Source organism: Gobio gobio (assembly GCF_949357685.1).
Source record: "Gobio gobio genome assembly, chromosome: 21".
Lineage (NCBI taxonomy): Eukaryota > Metazoa > Chordata > Actinopteri > Cypriniformes > Gobionidae > Gobio > Gobio gobio.
The window spans coordinates 32394721-32414936 of record NC_137117.1 but is presented as its reverse complement, the minus strand read 5'-3'; the positions used below and the strand labels follow the sequence as shown (position 1 = coordinate 32414936).

The following is a 20216-nucleotide window of genomic DNA, read 5'->3' as shown; positions in this document are numbered from 1 at the left end:
TAGTAGTACCTTAAGGTAAGTATTTGTACTCTAAGGTACCAATATGCACCTTTTGGGAGTAACAAAGGTACAAAGATGTCCTTTTAAGGGTACTGCCCCAGCTGTTGACATCCTTTTCTCTGTGTATGTACAGTCAGATGGTGTGATGTAAATCATGCTGCATCTGGCGGAAGTAGTCAAAATATAATAATGTGAATAATTAGCCAAATGTATTTAACTAGCCAAACTATTTCTTTTAATACAATACCTTCCTGTAATACAAGCTCTTTTTCCTCCACATATTGCGCCCCTTTTTAAAAAAAAAAGATATTTATTGAGTGAATCATTTCTAGACTGTGCACAAGGTGTTTTTTTTTTGGTTGTTGTTTTAATTCTTACTTGCGTTTCATGTTCAGTGTAATTTTCTATAACAGAATAGCCTGTGGCTGTCTATTGGTGAACTGGTTTTTATTTTCCGTAGCTGCGTCTTAAAAAACCCCCCAGATATTTGCTGTTATGGAGAAGTCTGATGAATTAGTTTTCTTTATTCGGCCTACTGCGCCTGGGCATATTAATTGTCCAGTTGAATGTTCAATTGCATTACGGATAATAAACCCCACCATCCTCGGACCTAGTCTTAATTGCACAACAAACAACCTCTTTTTGTTGATGTTCTTACTAATTTTATTACTCTAATTCATTTTAAGAACCACGTCTTGATGCTACGTCATATTAAGCACCTCACAATCCAACCCCTAATATTATGCTCGGAGCTTGAGAGTGTGTTTATGGCTTTGCTTTCCTCCCTATTGTGTTATGTGTCAATATCTCCTCATTGAGACTTCAAAGGCATTCCTTCAGGTTGGTGTATGTTTTCCCTTCCTGACAGTTGAAGTCCTTCGAGGCTTCACCTCTCCCCTAAAATCCTCATGTTTGTGTTGCTTGTCAGCTAAAGTTTGTGTCTATGGGAAAATGAGGCATTAGGAATGCAGAGGAACGTTCATGAGATGAAGGCCTATCATCTGTACAAATAGACCGATGCCAGTGTAAGTCAAATAAACACACAAAACATTCTTCAGCAGTTACACTGTTGACAAGCTGTTGTTCCCTTTCATGTTTCTGACCATGTAAGAACGTTAAACCCAAACAAACGTCCATTAGCGTTTCTTTTAAACAGTCAAACAGGCCAATACTGGTTCAGATTGGCATTTTGTAGTTATCTCTAACACATCTATTTACAGCAAACATGCCTATGACAGAATGAGACCGTCTAACTCAGAGATTTGTGCATGATTCATTTTTTTCTTCCCACATTCGTTGAAAGGTTGCATTACATTGTAATGCACTCATTATGTACACTGTACGTTTCTGTACATATTTGACATGTTTCATGTACACTAATGCTCTCTGAGTTATGTGAAGCAGGATATTTGTGCAATCTACACAATCTCTGTGAATGGATCTTAGTTCTGGTCCTAGATGCTTGATTGGTCAATTCAGTGTGACCTTGATGTGAAACAAATTGCTTAATGAAATGCTTAGTCACAATGAAACAAAAGTAGCAACAGATCTTTAGCTCTTTGTGATCCAAATGAAACCGAATAAGGCTGCAACAACCATTTGATAAAATCGATTATCGATAATGAAATAGTCAACAAATTTGATCCATCAAACCATCAGCCAGCCACATTGGTAAGCGCTTCACTTTTAGTGTGTCTTGCCCTGTCGTGCTTTAAACGTGTTTTCCTCAGCACATAACTTACATTTTATGGATACAACCATATCTGGAAGTGTTAAAAAGTCCTGTGAGTATTTCCATTTTGCAAGCGAGCGAGTCTTGTTAAACTTCATAGTTCAATGAATGAGCGCCGCTGGGCACATGCGCGTCAAACAGACCGAGCACAGTAGAACAGGAGCGCCATGATTCTGACTACAGTACACATTTTGCTAAAATATTATTTTTGTTAGAAATGAAGTGAAGGTTTCAAAATATACAGGTGTTCTTCACACCTTGTGCAAGTTAACATTAAGTGCTTTTGTTTTTGTTTATCATTTTTAATTTAGTCGTTATAATTTCTGCTTTAAAATAGTGAGTAATCAGTTGTTTTTAGGTTTAAAATGTATTCGAACCCTTTTTTGCTTATGTACAGCATGACCTACATAGATACATTCACTGTATTTGTTTTCATAGGCTTTATATTACACATTGTTTGGAGGACAGCATTAGGTAGGATGTGGTATAATATATATTTTTTTAAATAATGAATTGTAATATTTGTGTAATAATGAATGTATACGATTTTTTTCATCTGTTTAATCGAACAAATTATCGATAGATTAATCGATTATCAAAATAATGAATTGCAACCCTAAAACTGAATATAATCGAGAGAAAAAAATGTAGGTGGGGACTTGGCTTTGTCCCTTCGGTTGTTGATTGGATGGAGGCAAAAACTAAAACGAACAAATTTGAATGATGAATCATTAATCGTAATTAAATATTTGGCCAATTAGGATGTTTTGTTAGATGATCTTAATTTAAATGAGTGACAAAGTAGTTCACACAAAGCACATTGTGCCATTGACTCCACCTCTTGGGGAACATTATGTGGCATTTATTTAAGCTTTAATACTTTGGATCAGTTCATCTTCTGTTTTACATTTGGAAAAGAGTATTTATTGCCCATTCTATGTTTAATCCATATCTTCCATGTTAATTATTTTATGGACCTCAAACACCTTGTATACAGCCTCACTCACACCAATCTGAAATGTGTCCTTCGTTCTCAGTGAAAGTACAACACAGTGTTTTCCAGCCGAAACAGGCAGCGGCTGTGTTGGCAGCACTAAATAACAAGCACTCAAATCCCATGAGCTCTGTTCTGGTTCACATTCATATCAGGAGAGGGGTTGCTTGTTTGTCTAGAGATTTTCTTCGCTGTTTACTCTAGCTGTGTTGCTTTTTGAGCCGTTCCCCCGCCCTTCCCAGCTGTTTACATAAGGCCCTCCCTGTGTATTATGGCACCTGCCAGATCTGCAGATCGTACCACCTGGTTAATGTTAAATTGCTCCAGAAGGAAGATGTGTTTGTTAATAAACACCAAACCCAGGGCCCCAGTGTTTACTGTAGTCATGGTGGCAATCAGTTATTTAACAAATATCGGCCCCTGCTTGTGTGGGAGAGTGTTTAACTATGTACGAACCAGAGGAAATGTTAAACAAGCCAAAAGAGAGCTATATGAAGCGCTTGGGGGTTGAAAGAAATTCGTTTTTGTGAAGTTAAGATCTATATTCTTATGTAACTTCAGCGTATGTATGACAAGTTCACCTTTAAACAAGTGTACTGGGCTAGTTTCTCGCCATCATGAGGATTGGATAAAAAGAGAACCTTCAACATATCGTTTTTCAACTGTACAGCCCACGCAGCTGCATTGTCTTAAATGGTTTATTTTAAGCTTCGTGGAAGGCAGGCAGACAGGTTATACCAATATTCATAAGAACCTGCCTCTTGTTTGCTGAAAATAACACTTTGAATTGTTAAAGAAGTTATTCAGGCAAGATTAGTGTGTGATCATTTTCTTTTTTCGTTCTTTGATTAACATAAATGACATGGACGGCAGCAGGTTTATTAGCCTTGTTTACATTCACCTAAAACACAACCGACTGTGTTCATGAGGATATTTTGACATAATTGTGTGCGTATTTGTCCTCAAGCGCAAGAAGACATGAACTCAACTCATACAGCGTGAGTGCCGAATTGAGTCATTTCGCGTCGTTGTGCGCTTGAATGGTTTAAAACAACGTTAAAATGCACACGCATGAATCTTGCGTTTTAATTTTATAACAAGTATCCGATTCCAGAATCGCTTTTCGATTCCCAACCCTAGTCATGTGGCACAATTAACTACGTTATCATAATTAATCACAATAGTAACACATTGATTTAGCAGCCCTAGTTACTAAGTCAGCATCAGCTTCTCTGATACTGAAAGTGAAGTACAGTACTCGAACCTTTCTCTTTGCTGATCGTATCAGGCTGAGAGGAATGTTGTCTTTGTTCGTGTCAGTTTTTTGTAAACGCACTGATGTGATCAGGCTGTTTCACACAGATGTTTGTCGACTTTGAGGAAGACGCAATATCGATTGTTCAAGGTCAAAACGGATATTTATCTGATTTCAGTCCTTCAAAAGGCCCTTTACCAAAGACAAGGTGCATTGAAAAGAAACATTTTCTTCTATTTCCATTCTGCCCATATAGTCCCATGATGTCTTTCTGATCTTGCTAAAATGCTAACTTTTCTGTTTATCTATGACATGGCTATTCCCTCTAGTAAAGGCTTCATTCAGTCTCAGCAGCACAATATAAGATACGCCTTCGTGAGCAGTTCTCAGTTTATTTGCATTAACATGTCTGTAGGCATCTTAATTCTCAGAACTGTTTGTTTTTAATGCATTATCATATTTGTGAACAGTACACACACAAATGTTTGTGTTGTGATGTCAACTCAGCTGGAAAAGTGCATGTTTTGTCATGATCTAGTCTGTGGGCTCATGTGGGGGGAGAGGGAAAGAAAAGAAAAGGCTTTCCAAAGCATACACCTCTATGTTAAAAGAAAGTTGGTTAGCTGGAAGCCGTCTTATTTTCCCCCTCCTGTATTTAAGGTTGTCGTATCGACATGCAGGAGTCCAAGACCGATCAAACAACCAATAGCAGTCCAATTGGGCAGGAAGGTCAGAGCTCAGAGAGCGAGAAGAAAGTAACCAGAGAAACGTCTTCATCCCCATCATCCACAGCCCAGACACTTCAAACACAGGTAATGACCTAAAACTAACTCAAAGTACATTGTAACAGGTTTCTTTTGTGCCTTGAAACTAGAGCTAGGTAAACATTTTCGGGTTAAATATAAACTACCTTTGAACAACTTAATATTAATCCCTTGTTTTGTAGTGCGCCTCTCGTCCTGTAGATCTTGCCTGACACCTGAAGCAGGCTGTGCTTCTAGTTAGGCTTCTTTGCACTCATTCTAAGCATTGTGACCATTCGTACTTAAGATAAATTTCCTTTGCAGGTCACGTTTAACTCTGGTATCTTTTCAATTCCCTATGCTCCTCAACTGAAGTTTATTGTGAATGGCGCTGTACTGTCAATGTAAACAATTGATACTTAATTTAATAATAAGCCTAATATGTTAAATAAAATTGCAATAATACTGTGGGACTTGGACATGTGACCTTCCACTTTTAGCGTGTGATTCATACCACTAAACCACCTAAACAGTTTTTAAAGAGGAGACATGCTGTCATCATCTTTTCTGTATTGTTGTTTTATTTACCTAGTATTTTAAAGGGATAGTTTGCCCAATAATGACAATTCTGTAATTTACTCAACCTCATGTCATTCCAAACCCATAAGACTTTCATTAATCTTAAGAACACACAAGATCATTTTAATAATCTTTTTTCCATTGAAAGTCTATGTAATCAAAATTTTCAAGTCTCAAAAAGTGCTAAAATGTGTCTTTTAAAAAATCTATATAAATCGAGCGGTCAACTCTGCGTCCGAAATCACATACTGTCTAAGTAGGTAATACATTTCAATTTCCTTCGAGACCATTAAAAGCGTATGTTCTATATAGTATGTATTACATCCGCCATGTTGTTTTTGTCGCGTGACCTGTTGCTTTACAGTCATTCATAAATCCTCTCCTGTGGCCTAATGGGATAGTTAAGTGTCCATTGAATGAATCTTTAGTTTTAGGTAATCCGGGGACTTTTTGTCTGCTGTTTTTTTAAATACTATGCATTCGGACATACTACTCTTTTGGTGTTCTGTTTTTTGCATACTATATAGTAGTAAAGTATTCAATTTCATTTTTTTTTTACATGCATACATAGAGCACATCAAATAAAAAATAAAGCTATAATGGTAAATATGGTTTAAAATGTAATGTTTTTTATTTAAAGAGTTCAATGGATGGACAAAAATATCAGAGAATATCAAAAGTATCTTCATGTGTGTTTCAAAGATGAATGGTTTAGAGCAAAATGATAACAGAGAGGTAATATTTGGGTGTACTAACCCCTTTAAACTGTGAAAAAGTCACAATGCACCTTATGCAGTGAGGGGAAAAAAAGAATCCACATTGAATCAAAATCGTGATTTAATCGGAAGTGAATTGTGAAATCTGTGCCGATACCAAGCCCTACAAGAAACTGTGTTGAAAGCGTTCCAGGAAATGCTTTCCCAAAGCAGTGAAGTTTTTATTGGTATGTCAACATTTGTTACACAATATCTTTGTTGCTTATTAGAAAAATTGAGCAATTGTGTGACACACCCATCTTCATTCTTTTAAATCATTGACGTGTCTTATGTCAATTGGGGGCTCAGTGATTTCTTTTGTCTTTCAAAAGTAGTCATTATCTCTGTGTGTATGTATGTATGTGTGGAAGTGTACATAGTAAAATTGTGACAACCGTGTTTCATGCTGAGAGCACCCACACATCGCTCCAGTGCCCCATGTTCAGATTCCAGATGTATGATGTCACTTCTGTAATATATGCCAGACAGCTGTGGGTTCAGGGCACCGTCCTGTATTAAAACAATGAGAGAAGGCTCGAAAAAGCTCCTGTAAATGCTTTCCCATGTTGTTTTCATCTCCCAAGGATTACTGTGTCATGATCTGTCTGCTTTCCCTTTTCTATTCACACTCGTCTATTGAAGTCTCCATATCCGTTTGCTCATCTCTCCACCCTTCTTTTTGTAAAGGGGAGTTCCACAGGGCCAGATGTTTGACCCTTCAGAGGTGTAAAAGGTCAGATCTGAGAGGATGGTCCCACCACTGTGGACATTGTTCGCGTTCACTATTTACATTTCTCTTTCCTTGATTTCTATCTAGAGGGCCTCACAATGGAAAATAAGACAAAAGCAACAGAGAGTGAGAGAGACATCCTTTCATCAACTTTTGGAGACCTCTCATTGCTTTGGCACAGCTGATGTATTTACTTTGTTACTGTTTCCTGACAACTGTTTTTTCCATTTCAGAAGGCGTATAATGTTCTGGTTTAAATAAAGAGCAGGTTTAGTTTGTCTCATGCAAAGAATTATGCTAATGTTTTTACAAATGTTACCATGTGATAGTCGTCAGAGGAATGTATGATAGGATCCAATCACCATAGGACTGTGGCTGTTAATAAGAGTCAAAGGTCGAATCTTCTGTCCTTTGTGCAATATGCAGTGTGTGTGACTGTTATAAGCGGATGTTCACAGGTTATTATAAAATAAAAATGTTGTGCAATCATCACTTCATTTGTTCTGTGAGGGCTTGTCAAGAGCATCATGGCTATGGTCCATGCGCAATAACAAACCATCATTTTTGCAGCTTGGATGTTTTCAGTGGTGCGGTCCTTAAAGGTATAGTTCACCTAATAATGAAAATTCTCTCATCATTTGCTCACCCTCATGTCGTTCCAAATGTGTGTGACTTTCCATACAGCAGGCCTTGACATTAAGCCTTTTCATGTGCTTGTTCTTCGGACAGGTAAATCATGTCAGAGTAAAAAATGTGCTTGTCTCTCTCTTTTTTGTGTTGTAAATATAATTTATTCTGAAGTAGGGATGTCACGATACCAAAATTCCAGTAGTTGGTACAAAACCATAATTTTCTTTTTTTTACGGTTATTGGTACCACAGCGAAACTATATATATATATATATATATAAAAAAAAAATCTATTACATTTAATGTTTATTATTTATGACGATAATCATTATAAATAAATAATACATATAAATATTTAAAGGTGACATGCTGTTTAAAAGTAAACATTATTTATAAAAAAGATCAAGTGAAAAATAAGCAACCCTCTATGCACACCTAATATTAATAATTATTAGCAGTAGTATTATTAGTATTACATTGAGACGTAGCTAAATCTACTGTACAACAGTAGCCTAATATATTTCTAATATAACTTTAATTTTGACGGGTTGCCGTGAAGACCTTTGAGTGTCTGTGTTCATGTTATGACCGTTTTCTCAAGTGAAACGGTAAATGCTCATGAAGTGACTCAGAGCAGAGTTTATGCATTTATGTTCTCATATATTGCTACGACAGAGGCTAAAAAGACGAGTGTCACGCGTGTGCGCGAGCTGCAAATGAAACGCGCGTCTGCACCATTCATTCACACAGAGACGCAGACCATGGAGTATTAATATTTAAATGGTATTTTGCAGTTTAATATTCACAGACACTAGCATATATTCGGCTACAGTCTGGAGCCCTGCAGTTAGATAAACATGGAAGCTACTGAAAGCATCTGCCTATTAGTGGGTACTGAATATATTCGGTACTACAGAAATACTAGTATCGTCATAATTTTTAAATTTCAGTATCGGCTTGGCACAGAAGTACCGGTACTTGTGACATCCCTATTCTGAAGCATCAGTGTTCAGTCAGCTTTGACCTATTCAAATCTGCATATTCATAACCTTTTTTTATAAAGGTTTAATTCAAATAAATTAAATATAAAAATATATATGCTTCATCTTTCATTTTAAATTCTTAAATTTGATCAATAAATTCAATTAGAATAATGCACTATAGGCCTTGTAAATAATTTACACTGAAAAATTACAACTGCATTAAAAATGTTATGAGATTGCTTTTGAATATTTTTTTAATATACAAATAAGAAATGTTTGAAAGAATGATACTTTTAAGCATGAAACTAAACCGCCAGTAGGTGGCATCAGGTGACTGTCTTAATGAGTGAGTCATTCATTCGAATGATGAAATGAAATCTGTATCACATTTTCACATCGTGATGTTATTCAGCACTCTTGGTTGTGTGATGTTGCTTAACTGTATCATATGTTAAAAATATAAACTCTGCATTTAGAATTTTAACCACAGTAAGTTTCTTTGTATGAGCTCCGCTCATTTGTTGCGATTTCTCCTCATGAGGCTGCGCGACCCTCAACAATGCAACCTTGCTACCATCAGTACATTTTTATATATATATATATATATATATATATATATATATATATATATATATATATATATATATATATATATATATAATTATAATATTATTGTTCACTATCAATCGCCACTTACACTAAATGAATGCAAAATCATTCTCGCGTTTTGGTGACTCCCTAGTTATTTTTTGTTATTGTCATTTTAATCAGGCTACTTGTCTGGTCGGCAGATTCTTTCACCTGCCCCTTCAAAAAAAACCACTTGTCCCGGACAAGCGTTAATGTCGAGCCCTGATACAGGTTTGGTTGGCATTAATAACTTTTGAACAGTAGTACATCATCTTTTATGTTCCGCAAAAGAAAGACATACAGCTTTGGAATGACATGATGATGAGGAAATGATAGAATTTATATTTTTGGGTGAGCAAGCTTTTTAACACAGTTTGACAGGGAATTGAAAAGTATTAACAAACCTTGACTATGGAATATGTTGCCTTTGCGTCCATGCTTCTTGAAAACAATGCGAGTGATCCTGGGAGAGCAGAGCTGCTCAGAAACCAATCAGAAACTTGTTATTGTTTTTTCAGCATATTCAGGCACTACAAGTTGCTCAACAACAACAACAGAAGCAGCAGCAGCAGCAAACGAGTGGCGAGAAGTCCCCCAAGAGCACGGAAAAGGAGGCAGACACGCAGGTAGAGCCATACCCTCCTCCACCCGCAGCACACACACCACCAGAGAACCTGGCTGTTTACACTATTACACAAACCGACTTGTTTATGCTGCTTTCAACAGATCATAAACAGATGGGGCATTGAAGGTTGTTTTATTATTACATATTTTTATGATGGAAGATTACAAGTCCACTTTATTGTGTGTAGCTTATTGTAAAATGAGTATTTTCGGTCTTGTCAGTTAACAGATAAGGCTGTACTACAGAGGCGAATTAGACAGCTGTAGAGCTTTAGTCACAAACAAACACGCTATATGCCACCCAGTGCACAGCTGCCTTTATTTATTCATCATGAATTGAATGCTTATTACATGAGTCTCATGTGAATGTGAATGCAGATAGTCAATAGTTCAAGTCAACATGCCACTATGGCAAGTGGAAGGGGCGGGATTACTAGCCTGAAGCACCTGACTGGATGGTTACATTAGATTTGAGATCCTAGTGAGAGCATTATTGGAGGGGGAGGTGGGTTGGTCAGCGAGGCTGGGTAGTTGAAAGAACAGTAGGGAGGACACTGGCACTCTGACTAGTCTTCAAACATTCTGCGCAGCTCTCTGTTCTTACCGCCAATGGAGTTATCAAGGTCTGTGAGTATTGAGGCGAGCTTTGCTAGTTTAGTCGGAGAGGAAAAGAGATATCATGTTTGCTTTAGTGTGTTCAGGTATTTGATGTCTGTTTGAGATTTTTGGGTGTTTTTTCAGGCGATGTATTAGTTGAATACACATTCTCTTTCCCCCCCATTGTGCTTTAATATAAAACTGATATTGCATCTTCCCAAACAAATTTGCTGGTAAAATCTCTAAATTGCTCTATGTAATTTTACTTTACAGATCATGAATTCAGAAAGCAGTTTGTTGTATTCATTTGATTCTTTCTTAATTGAGGGGTTTTGTATTTTTTTTAAAGAGGGAATGATTAAATAAGCGAATGACCACTAAGGTTTATAATATCTGATCTGACATGAGGCTGGAAGCTTTGAATGGGCACTGGGACCTTATTTCTGTGACTCACTGTCTTTAGGCTGTAATTGTATTCCCTGAATTACTTCTCTTTGTCTTTTAAAGGCTATGTTCAGAGCGGTGCCTTTTTCCCCTCTTGTTTTTTTCCCCCTTGCCTTTTTCCCCCTTGCCTTTGCAATTTATATTTACCCAGATGCACAGTGCATGCAGGAAAGAATGTTATTTTTACTTTGGGCGGGGAACCACACCAAAATTGTTCAAGGTATTGAAGGGGAATAACAACAGGCTCTATTTGTTTTTGGGCTGCTGAAGCCTGTTGATTTATGGCTTGTGTTTTCAGAAGCGATCGCTTGTTGACATGTACTCACTCATGGGGAGTTGGTTCTTTGACACACTGGCAAGAACAATAACAACAACAAAAACAATGTTTGGACTTGTCTGTTGTCATGGAGACGACACTCATCAGTGCTTACTGTGCCCCCGAGAGAGAATATTTACATTAATTTGCTGGCATGCTTGCATTCTTCTCAGGCTTTAAAATATTTCTGTGTTGAGACTCGAAGGCATGGTAGTTTGTCTTTTCAGAGCTCTTTCACAAGCAAATGTCTCATCTGTTATGCTGGTTTTTTTGTTTACTATAAGTTCAGTACTTCTGTTTGTTGTGTTAATGAAGGAACTGGATCGGTATAGTTTACAAAATAAGTCATTTTTCAAGGAAAGTCTTTGCCTGCAATGGGAGGTCATGTATACAAAACAGCATATAGGATTGGGTTCTTAAATGTGTATTCTTCAGCTGATGAGGAGAGAGCTCCGTGAAACGATACTCTGCACGACTTGAATCCAATGTACCATGGCAGAACAAATCATAATTCAGCTGAGCTGGGAGCTTGTAATATGAAATATTCTAATACAAATAAACAACAAACAAAAAAAAAATTTTTTAGTTGCATGCAACTACAACAGTCAACTAGGAAAGCACTCAGTTATCAGTTGTAGCAGTTACTGAATTAATTTGACCCACTTACTGAACCGCAAGTCATTCATTTCAGTCATGTCCAACTCCAACCGAACCAAGAGCTGGTAGGGCCTACAGTGTTTTTCTTTTTTCTTTTCATGAGACAAAATCAGACTGGACAGACTAAATCCAGAAGAACTGTGGCACTGTACCTGCAGTGCAAAGCTACCTGAAAAAAACAATGTGCAAGTGTATCTAGGACAAAAGCTGTTTTAAACGTCACTCCAAAAATGTATTTGATTTAGATAATATAAGTTAATTGATAAATGAAAAAGCATCTTTAATATACAGCATTTTTATAGTCCCTAAACTTTTCACAGTACTGTAGTTTTGCCAGAAGGTTTCTTTAAGCGACTTGGAGACGTTGCCACAGTTCTTCTGGAATAAGTCTCAGTTTTTTTCTATTTCCTCATGAAATCACAGACTTGATGATGGTGAGATCAGACCTCCATGGATCATACCGGCTGTTGTCAGACTCCTTGTGCATACAAAAATCTCACTGGATTATTACAATTAATGGCAAAAGGAATGTTTGGAAATGTAAACTATTTCCTACTGACACACACGGCTTAATTTTTTTGGGGGTGAAAATACTAAGGTGTTTAAGACTTTTGCACAGGACTGTACATTAGGGCTGCCCCCTAATAGTCGACTGAATGTTAGTCAACTAGAAGAGGCTTAGTTGACCAATTTTATTAGTTGGTTAGTTAAAAAAAGTATGTGAAGGACAGATTTTTAACACCGGTTCTTTGTGGTAATTACAGTATGTCGGCAGGAAATCCAAACATTTTCATTACATTAGAGTAGTACATCATTCGAAACTGTTTATTTGTGAAAGCTCACTATAATAAGAAAAAGTTGCATCTTTGTAAAATAAAGAAAACAAACAGGACTTGCCTCACATGAGAATTATAACTATAGAAAGCCGTCTACTTTTAAACAAACCAATTTTTTTTTTAAAAGATGGCGAGTCAGCCTCGTCAACTTCATCTTTGCAGTCGACACTGAAAACACTAGTTTATTAATAAATCATTAAAATGACTCCTTGCTTTTTTCGGACACATTCATAATCATTACTTTTGCTGGTGATTTGTGGCAAGCTTTATGAGTGCGCTTGAGCGCGGAATAGGCTGTGTTACGCCTATAACATCATTAATTTTTTTAAATCGAGAATTAATCATGACAGCCCTAAAAAATACATTAAATATTGAAGAACAGTTTAAGTAAAAATACAATGAAAAAAATTCTAAATGATCCTCTTGAGTTAATTTTATCTAGCTGACTAATAGCTTTCCTGAGGCAAATGAAACCTTGTGACCTTGTTTACAAGCTGTTTTATTGACTTCTTTCCACTGAAACACTGATTTAGCGATTGCGTGAGACATCATACATTTCAGTAAGTTGTACTGTATCTTTCAACATACCTTCCGATGTTCATTCACGTTTATTCCGTGCTATAACTAGTAGTAAAGCAGAAGAGATGATCAGTTCATGTGCACTCCGTGCTGCCGCTTCGCTGCAACTGAGGTGGCAAATTTGAGTCACGCTGCATTGAAGAGTGCCAAAACTGTATTTATTGTTTGAATTTCATAATAAAACTGACAGAATTTAAAATCTGAGACTTTTTTTCATTTCAGAAGTAACAAAGCTTACTGTGATTTTATTGGATTGGAGGCATGCTACAAAGTTCTGTTCATTCGTCAATTGAAAACAGCATAGACTGGAAGATCGATTATTGGAAGAATCGATATTAGTTCTTCAAAATGAGAATAGATTAAAATTGAGAAATCAATAGTTTTAGCCCAGTCATGGAACCAGAATCATCAAATTCCTTACAATTCCCATTCGCTGTGACGTGTGAAGAGGTGTTGAGCCAGGTTTGCCCTCAATGTAATGTATTATAATCGGACAAAAGATCTGACGTGAAATAAGAAAAGAGCAGCGTGAACATTCTGCTTAATATCTCCTTTTGTCTTCCATCGCAGAGAAAGTCATATGAGTATAATGTCTAATTGTTGCATTTTTGGGTCAATTTTCTGGATTTTGGGCCACGATCAGCCCCTCTACATAAATGCACACACACTGTATGGGAAAGACTTGTGAGTACAATAGTCAGCTGTTATTGTTCTCCCATAGTTGCAGTATCTCAGTCCAGCAGTATGTTTATATGAGACTGAACACAGACTTCTTTACTGGAAATTTGTGTTTGTTTGTGTTTCACAGACTTAATTAAAATGCAATCTCGAGTTTTGTTTTTACAGTTGCTGTGTACCCCTGTATGTATTATTTATACGAATCCGTAAATGTGACTTTAATTATTCTGTTTATGTTTATTGTAAACATCTTAAAAGCAGAGAGAGAGAGCGAGAGAGAGAGAGAGAGAGAGAGAGAGAGAGTGTGTGTGTGTGTGTGTGTGTGTCTGGCTTGAGATGTGGTAATTGCTAGAGGCCAAGTGATGCATGGACTAACTCATTGTGAATCCAGTGCATTTACATTGAAAACACTCGCCTCTGTTGTGGGTATTTTTGTTTTTCTGTTTTCGTTGGTAGCATTTTTAATGTCAGTGTTTGAGCTGCTGTCAACAAATGAATAATGTATTTGTCTTTAATCTTGACTGGTTGTTTGCTTCAGTTTATGGGCAAATTAAACTGAGATAACTGAAATGAACGCTTGTAAGAGATGTTTTTTCCAATTGTAGGCACAGGGGTTTGTCCTCGCATTTTATTGAGGACTGCAAGCCTTGTTGTTTTCAAAATTGTTTGTGTATTTGTTTACATGGTCTTGTTGATGTTGACCGTTGAGGCCCAGAGGACTTGGAAACTATTCCCTGAATGTCTAAACAATAAAATATACAGAAAGGTTCAGCATACTTTTACTCTGGTATCTCTTTTTAGCTGTTCACTTGTTTTCAAAGTTTTTACAATCCTTGGAAATTGGATTTGTGGAAAGTCCTTTGTTCGTGGAGTTTGTGATTTGCTTTTTACATCACAAGGTGTGCAGTGTGACAAGTGTGATCTCAACCAGGCTAATAAGTGTCGTCTTGCCATTAACAGAAAAGCATGCATACTGAATGTGTGATTTGGCATGGTAGAAACTCATGTAGTTAATCGCGATCTCACAAAGTTCCGTTACAATCAATGAAGCTGTCTATACTGCACAATGAGTCATGTATTTACATCGTGTCTACTTCGTTTGTTATTATGAGAGGATTCGCGAGCGTGCAGAACTCACCACTGAACAAAAAGTCTGCCGTTTTGACCAGTGAGTGGATTCTAACTTAAACTTCTGATTGGCCATTGTGTTTCAAGGAATCAACCGATATGTTTGGGATTGGCTACATTGCTCATTGCTGCAAAATTATGTAAATTGATACCTTTGATGCTAGGTCTCTAGCTAGAAGCATATTGCGTCAGTTGAATGAAAATATATGCTGTTCCAAAATTGCAGTGACTTTGGTACCAAGTCAAGCTATCTGATTATTTCTGGATGTGCACTCTCATGCCTTGTGGTGATCTGGCTATGTGCATGAATGTTAAATGCCTTGGTATTGGTGAAAACACAGCTGTTTAGGTTTTAAGAGCATATACATGTGTTATAAAACATTGGGTGTTTGTCGAAATAAACATTGGATCTGTGTTTTATAGCTTAAATGCAGCCCAATAGACCCTCTGTCTATCATGTTGTTAATATTAATTATTGCCAATACTGAAGAAAAATAGACAACCAAACACTGTTCTTGGCTGGATACATTTATTAACTTTAAGTTATTAAAAACAAGTTTGAAGTTGAAGCAGTGTTTTTATTATTTGATAAATGTTATTAATTATATTAGAAGGCAATGAAGTAGCATATTACTTTTTGTTGTGGTATTGAGAGAATCGTTAATTGATATTGACTACTACATTTTTTGTATTATAACCCTAATACACAACCACTGTGTGATTAAATAATGAAGCGGTGGTATGTGTGTCTGTAGGTGTCTTTATCCGCGGGGATGATAACTCCTCAGGCCATCACTCCTCAGCAAATGCAGCAGATCCTTCAGCAGCAGGTCCTGAGCCCTCAGCAGCTCCAACTGTTACTGCAGCAACAACAGGCCCTCATGTTACAGCAGGTACACACACACACACATGCAGTGTATTCCTATTCATTAATGGTTACTTTTTTTTCTTTTTTTCTACTAAACGACATTGGTTCTCACCTTTTTTCAAGATGTCGTTTATTATTTATTTATTTATTTAACAGAAATTGGGATACATTAAATCAATCATAATTTACTTTGTGATTCCAGAAGTTTTAAGAACCATATTTTTTTTCAATTAAAAATATTTATTGAGGATAAAAAAGCCATATGATTTCTGTTGCATTAGAGTGTAAGTTAGACATTGTTTTACTATAATAATAACAATAACTATTTTTATATTAATACATTTAAATACTTTTATTCCATGGTCTGTTTGAATACTTGATTCTGATTGGCTGGAAGGTGTGCAATAAAACCGTTTAATCCACAGGTAGTTCCAAGTCAGTTGAATCACTGTTCTATTTCATTGAAGCGCACACACATAGGCCTATGTCTCTTGCTCTCGCTCGCTAATTAATTCAAATAAATGCTTTCTTTCATTCATTCATTCAAAAAAATGTAATCTTACGCACTACTTTATCTCTCTGTCTGATTCAAAGCAGGCAGAATGCTGGATCTAATGAGCCGTAACTGATGAAAATAACCGTCAATTTTACCCTTCCGGTCAAATATTGCGCTGCAAACGTCAATAACAGCTTTAAGTTGCTATTGCTGGCAGATGACCCTGGTATAAGCGAGATAATCCACGGCAAGCTGTGTATTAAATCATTTTAATGCACAACGTGGAGGCAAAGATCTGCCCGACGCGAAGTGCATTCAAATAATTTAATACACAGCTATCCGTGAATTATCCCTTACTTAAATCAGCCCCTTTAGAAGTTTGCTTAGTTCTCCTATACCCCTTTTCCACTAGAATGATTCGCGTTCTGGAGCCAGTGCCTATTCTCGGCTGTGGCGAAATGGAGCCTGTCGCAAATCGGTCGTGTTTTTCCACAGACTTGTGGAACGAACGCTGACGTACCGCTACTATGTATTGTTTACCTGCCTTTAACCAGTCTAAAAAAATACCATTGCGCGTCCCGGTGTTTGTGCAGGCAGTGCGGCACTTCTGTTTTGCTGTTCACAGAACCGGGAGTGATTCTAGTGAACCGGCAGCTCGCATAAAGATGCAGGTACTCTCATCTGTCCTTTTCAGAGATCAACTGAAACAGTTGATTCACTCGCACACTGGGTCTCTCTTGTGCGCATAGTTTTATATATTTAGATGTAAAGAATAATGTTAGTGCAACGTTATTACATTGATTAACGATTTCTCCGTCCTCTGCTCCGTTCAAAACCAGCAAGTTTTTAAGGCCGGAGTTGAACCGACCTTTCCGGCCCAGAATGCCCTTTTTCTGCACGGAGCATTTCGAGAACGGACAAAGGCCGGGAACCCGCACCAGAATCGTGTCGAAGCCCCCTGGTTGAGAACTGCATTTTGACACTAAAGCTTTTGTGAAATAGTGGTCGAACAATAGAGATTTTGCTGTGCCACATACCGATACATAAAGAGCAGGGTGGCCAATACACTGCTAAGGATATGTATGGAAGTTATGAAATGCTAAACATTTCTCAATTGGCTTGCATATTTGAAGACAGAAAATGCACATTATTCATTGACAAAGCTAATGCTAAAAAGTAACATTGACAATGCAAAGCTAAGCTAAATTGACTACCACTTCTGTTCATCAGCCAAGCAGACTCATGAGACTCATGTGTTCATCTCAAAATATTCAAATGGTAAATGAATACTCTTTCACTAGTGAGTAAACTACCTTGGATTGACGTGACTTGTTTTCTGCTGTTAATGTTTTGTTCTCCCTCTGTTTCAGCAACAGCTTCAGGAGTTCTATAAGAAACAGCAAGAGGAACTCCACCTCCAGCTCCTGCAGCAACAGCATGCTGGGAAACCAAGTAAAGAGGTAAAAGCAACACAATAATATGACAGAGGACCATTAGAGCCATTGACCGCCCTTGTCCTCAGCAATCTCTGCCATATTACTGTCACACAGACTACTTTTCACTAGAACATTTCTGTCTTTTGACGGCTTTATGCGACTGTACTGTAAGCGAGTGAAGACCGGCTGTGGTGTCGGCAGCTTTGCTCACTTGAGTGAAAGTGCCGGCTGTGCGGCGAGACTATGAATGAATGAAGACACCGGCAGTGACTGTACTGTGAGTGTCAAGTGTCTGTCTCTGTATCCCTAACAGCAGATGATGACCCAGCAGATGGCTATACAGCAACAGTTACTCTCCGTTCAACAGCAGCACCTGCTCAACCTGCAGAGACAAGGCCTGTTGTCTGTCCCGTCGGCACTGCCTCAGGGTAACAACACCTCACTGCCACATGACACGAAACCACGTTATAAGAAAATTTACCATCAATGAATGCATCTTAAAGGTTCAGGAGGTCACCAAGTAGCTGTAATGTTGTTGCTAGCAGGCATTCCTGTTCAGATCATGCCGTTCATTCCACACACCTTTGTTGCATCGCCGGAGGTCTTTATCACTCATGTCCTGTCAAAGAACTTTCTATTTATAAAGAGTCCAAAAAATATAGAAAATTCAGCTTTGCCATCACAGGAATAAATTACATTTTAAAGTATATAAAAATATAATGATAATATTGAATACATTAAATATTATAATATCTAATAATATATTAGATATTTTATAATATCAATAATGTTAATAGTATACATTATTATAATAAAATAAATATAGAATAATATTGTAATATTTCACTATTGGTGTTTTTACTGTATTCAAATAAATGCAGTCTGGGTGAGCATGAGAGATTTAAAAAAAAAATATTTTTTAAAAAGCTCATCAACCCCAAACTTTTGAACAGTAGTGTGAACGCTGCACTTCACTTTTGTTTTCTCAGAATAGCTTTGTGGGAGTGATCCTTGATTTTTGTTATATGTAACATATTTGTTTATTATTGTTTTATTTTATTAAACCTTTATTCAACCAGGAGAGAAATCTGAAATTCAAATTGAAATAACTGTGGCCAAGATAGGCAGCAAATTAACACACGTTTTATTTTTAAATGGCTTGTGTATAATTAAGCCGCATAAAAGAAAAAGAAAAAAAGTAGTTGTTTGGTTCAAGATGTTTTCTTGCTGAAATGTAATTTATATTATATGACACACAAAGATAGTTCAAAATTGGTTTATGAGAGATTATTTGCAATGCAGTAATCACATGGCTTTCAGAGGCTAATGATTGGTGGTTGATGGAAAGTATTAGACAGAGAATCATAGATATAGAGTCTTATTAGTTGTCTAGTGATCTAATAAAGGCAGTGTCACTCACAGGCCTGATTCCTGCTGAGCTTCAGCAGCTATGGAAAGAGACGGCAGATGCACGGCAGGAGGAGAAGAGTAGAGGAGACAAATCCCCCTCTCCTCCCAAAATTCAAATCCTCAACCACCACTCCAGCACCAACGGACACCATGTGCACCGACCCAGCCGGAGAGACAGGTACTACATCATTCAACCTTTTTTTTTCTTGAGGCTTTTTTTCCCCCCATACAAGCATGTGCCATTTATTTACATTTTCCAGAGATCACGTGCGTGTTGTGCTTAAGAATACTGTGTTAATATTTGCGCTTAACACACTTGCTCTTTCCAATTTGTTAGCTCAGAAGAGTAAATGAACAATGGTAAACTGAAGCACTGTGGTTGCACCGCAGGTTAATTAACTCAAGTGCATCCTATATAAGATTAATCAGATATGTACACAACATAAATATTATTACAACTTACATCTGCACAAAAGGACGCAAATGCACAAGTGAGCTTGACCGTTCCAGTCAGAACTTCAGTTGTTGATGAGCTCGAGTTGATGACAACATTGTTTAAATCGTCTTCTCATTATAATTACCTTATGGTACAGCCAAAACGCTGCTGTAACCAATCAGAAACAAAGAAAAATATTATTTTATTAAAAAAAAAAAATTGGTCACATGATCATCAATATGTTGGTAAGAATATAAATCTTTTGCAGAAATATTATATATATATATATATATAATATATTAGATTTATATTTCCAATAAATGCTGTTCTTGTGAAATTTCTATTTATAAAAGAATCCTGAAAGAAAAATGTATGGTTTCCACAAAAATATTAAGCTTAATGTTTTCAACATTGATCATAAGAAGTTTAAAAAAAAAATTCTAGAGCAGCAAATCAGCATATTATAATGATTTCAGCTTTGATCACAGGAATAAATAGCATATTATAATATATTAAAATAGAAAATATAAATATTTCAAAAAAAATATTATACTGTTATTAACTGTTTTGATCAAATAAATGTAGCCTTGACGAGTATAAAAAAATCTTACTAAACTCAAACTTTTAAATTATGTTATGTTATATGTTGTTATATTAGTGACAAAATAATGATCTTAAAAT

The 20216-nt window shown here is 36.7% G+C and overlaps 1 protein-coding gene across 8 annotated transcripts in view; it reads left to right on the top strand.

Moving 5' to 3' along the window:
• foxp1a (forkhead box P1a) overlaps positions 1 to 20216 on the top strand; it is a 58822-nt gene that overhangs the window by 23768 nt on the left and 14838 nt on the right. For 2 of the 8 annotated variants that reach the window (XM_079803618.1, XM_079803617.1), the window contains 7 exons: positions 4642 to 4793; positions 9549 to 9656; positions 15645 to 15782; positions 17484 to 17531; positions 17624 to 17713; positions 18003 to 18117; positions 19112 to 19277. In XM_079803618.1, coding sequence (XP_079659744.1) covers positions 4656 to 4793; positions 9549 to 9656; positions 15645 to 15782; positions 17484 to 17531; positions 17624 to 17713; positions 18003 to 18117; positions 19112 to 19277 — 803 coding nt within the window. In that variant the 5' untranslated portion in view covers positions 4642 to 4655. Of the gene's footprint in view, positions 1 to 4641; positions 4794 to 9548; positions 9657 to 10173; positions 10278 to 15644; positions 15783 to 17483; positions 17532 to 17623; positions 17714 to 18002; positions 18118 to 19111; positions 19278 to 20216 lie in introns of those variants that run through there. The other 6 variants (XM_079803620.1, XM_079803619.1, XM_079803621.1 and 3 more) reach the window with 5 other exon arrangements.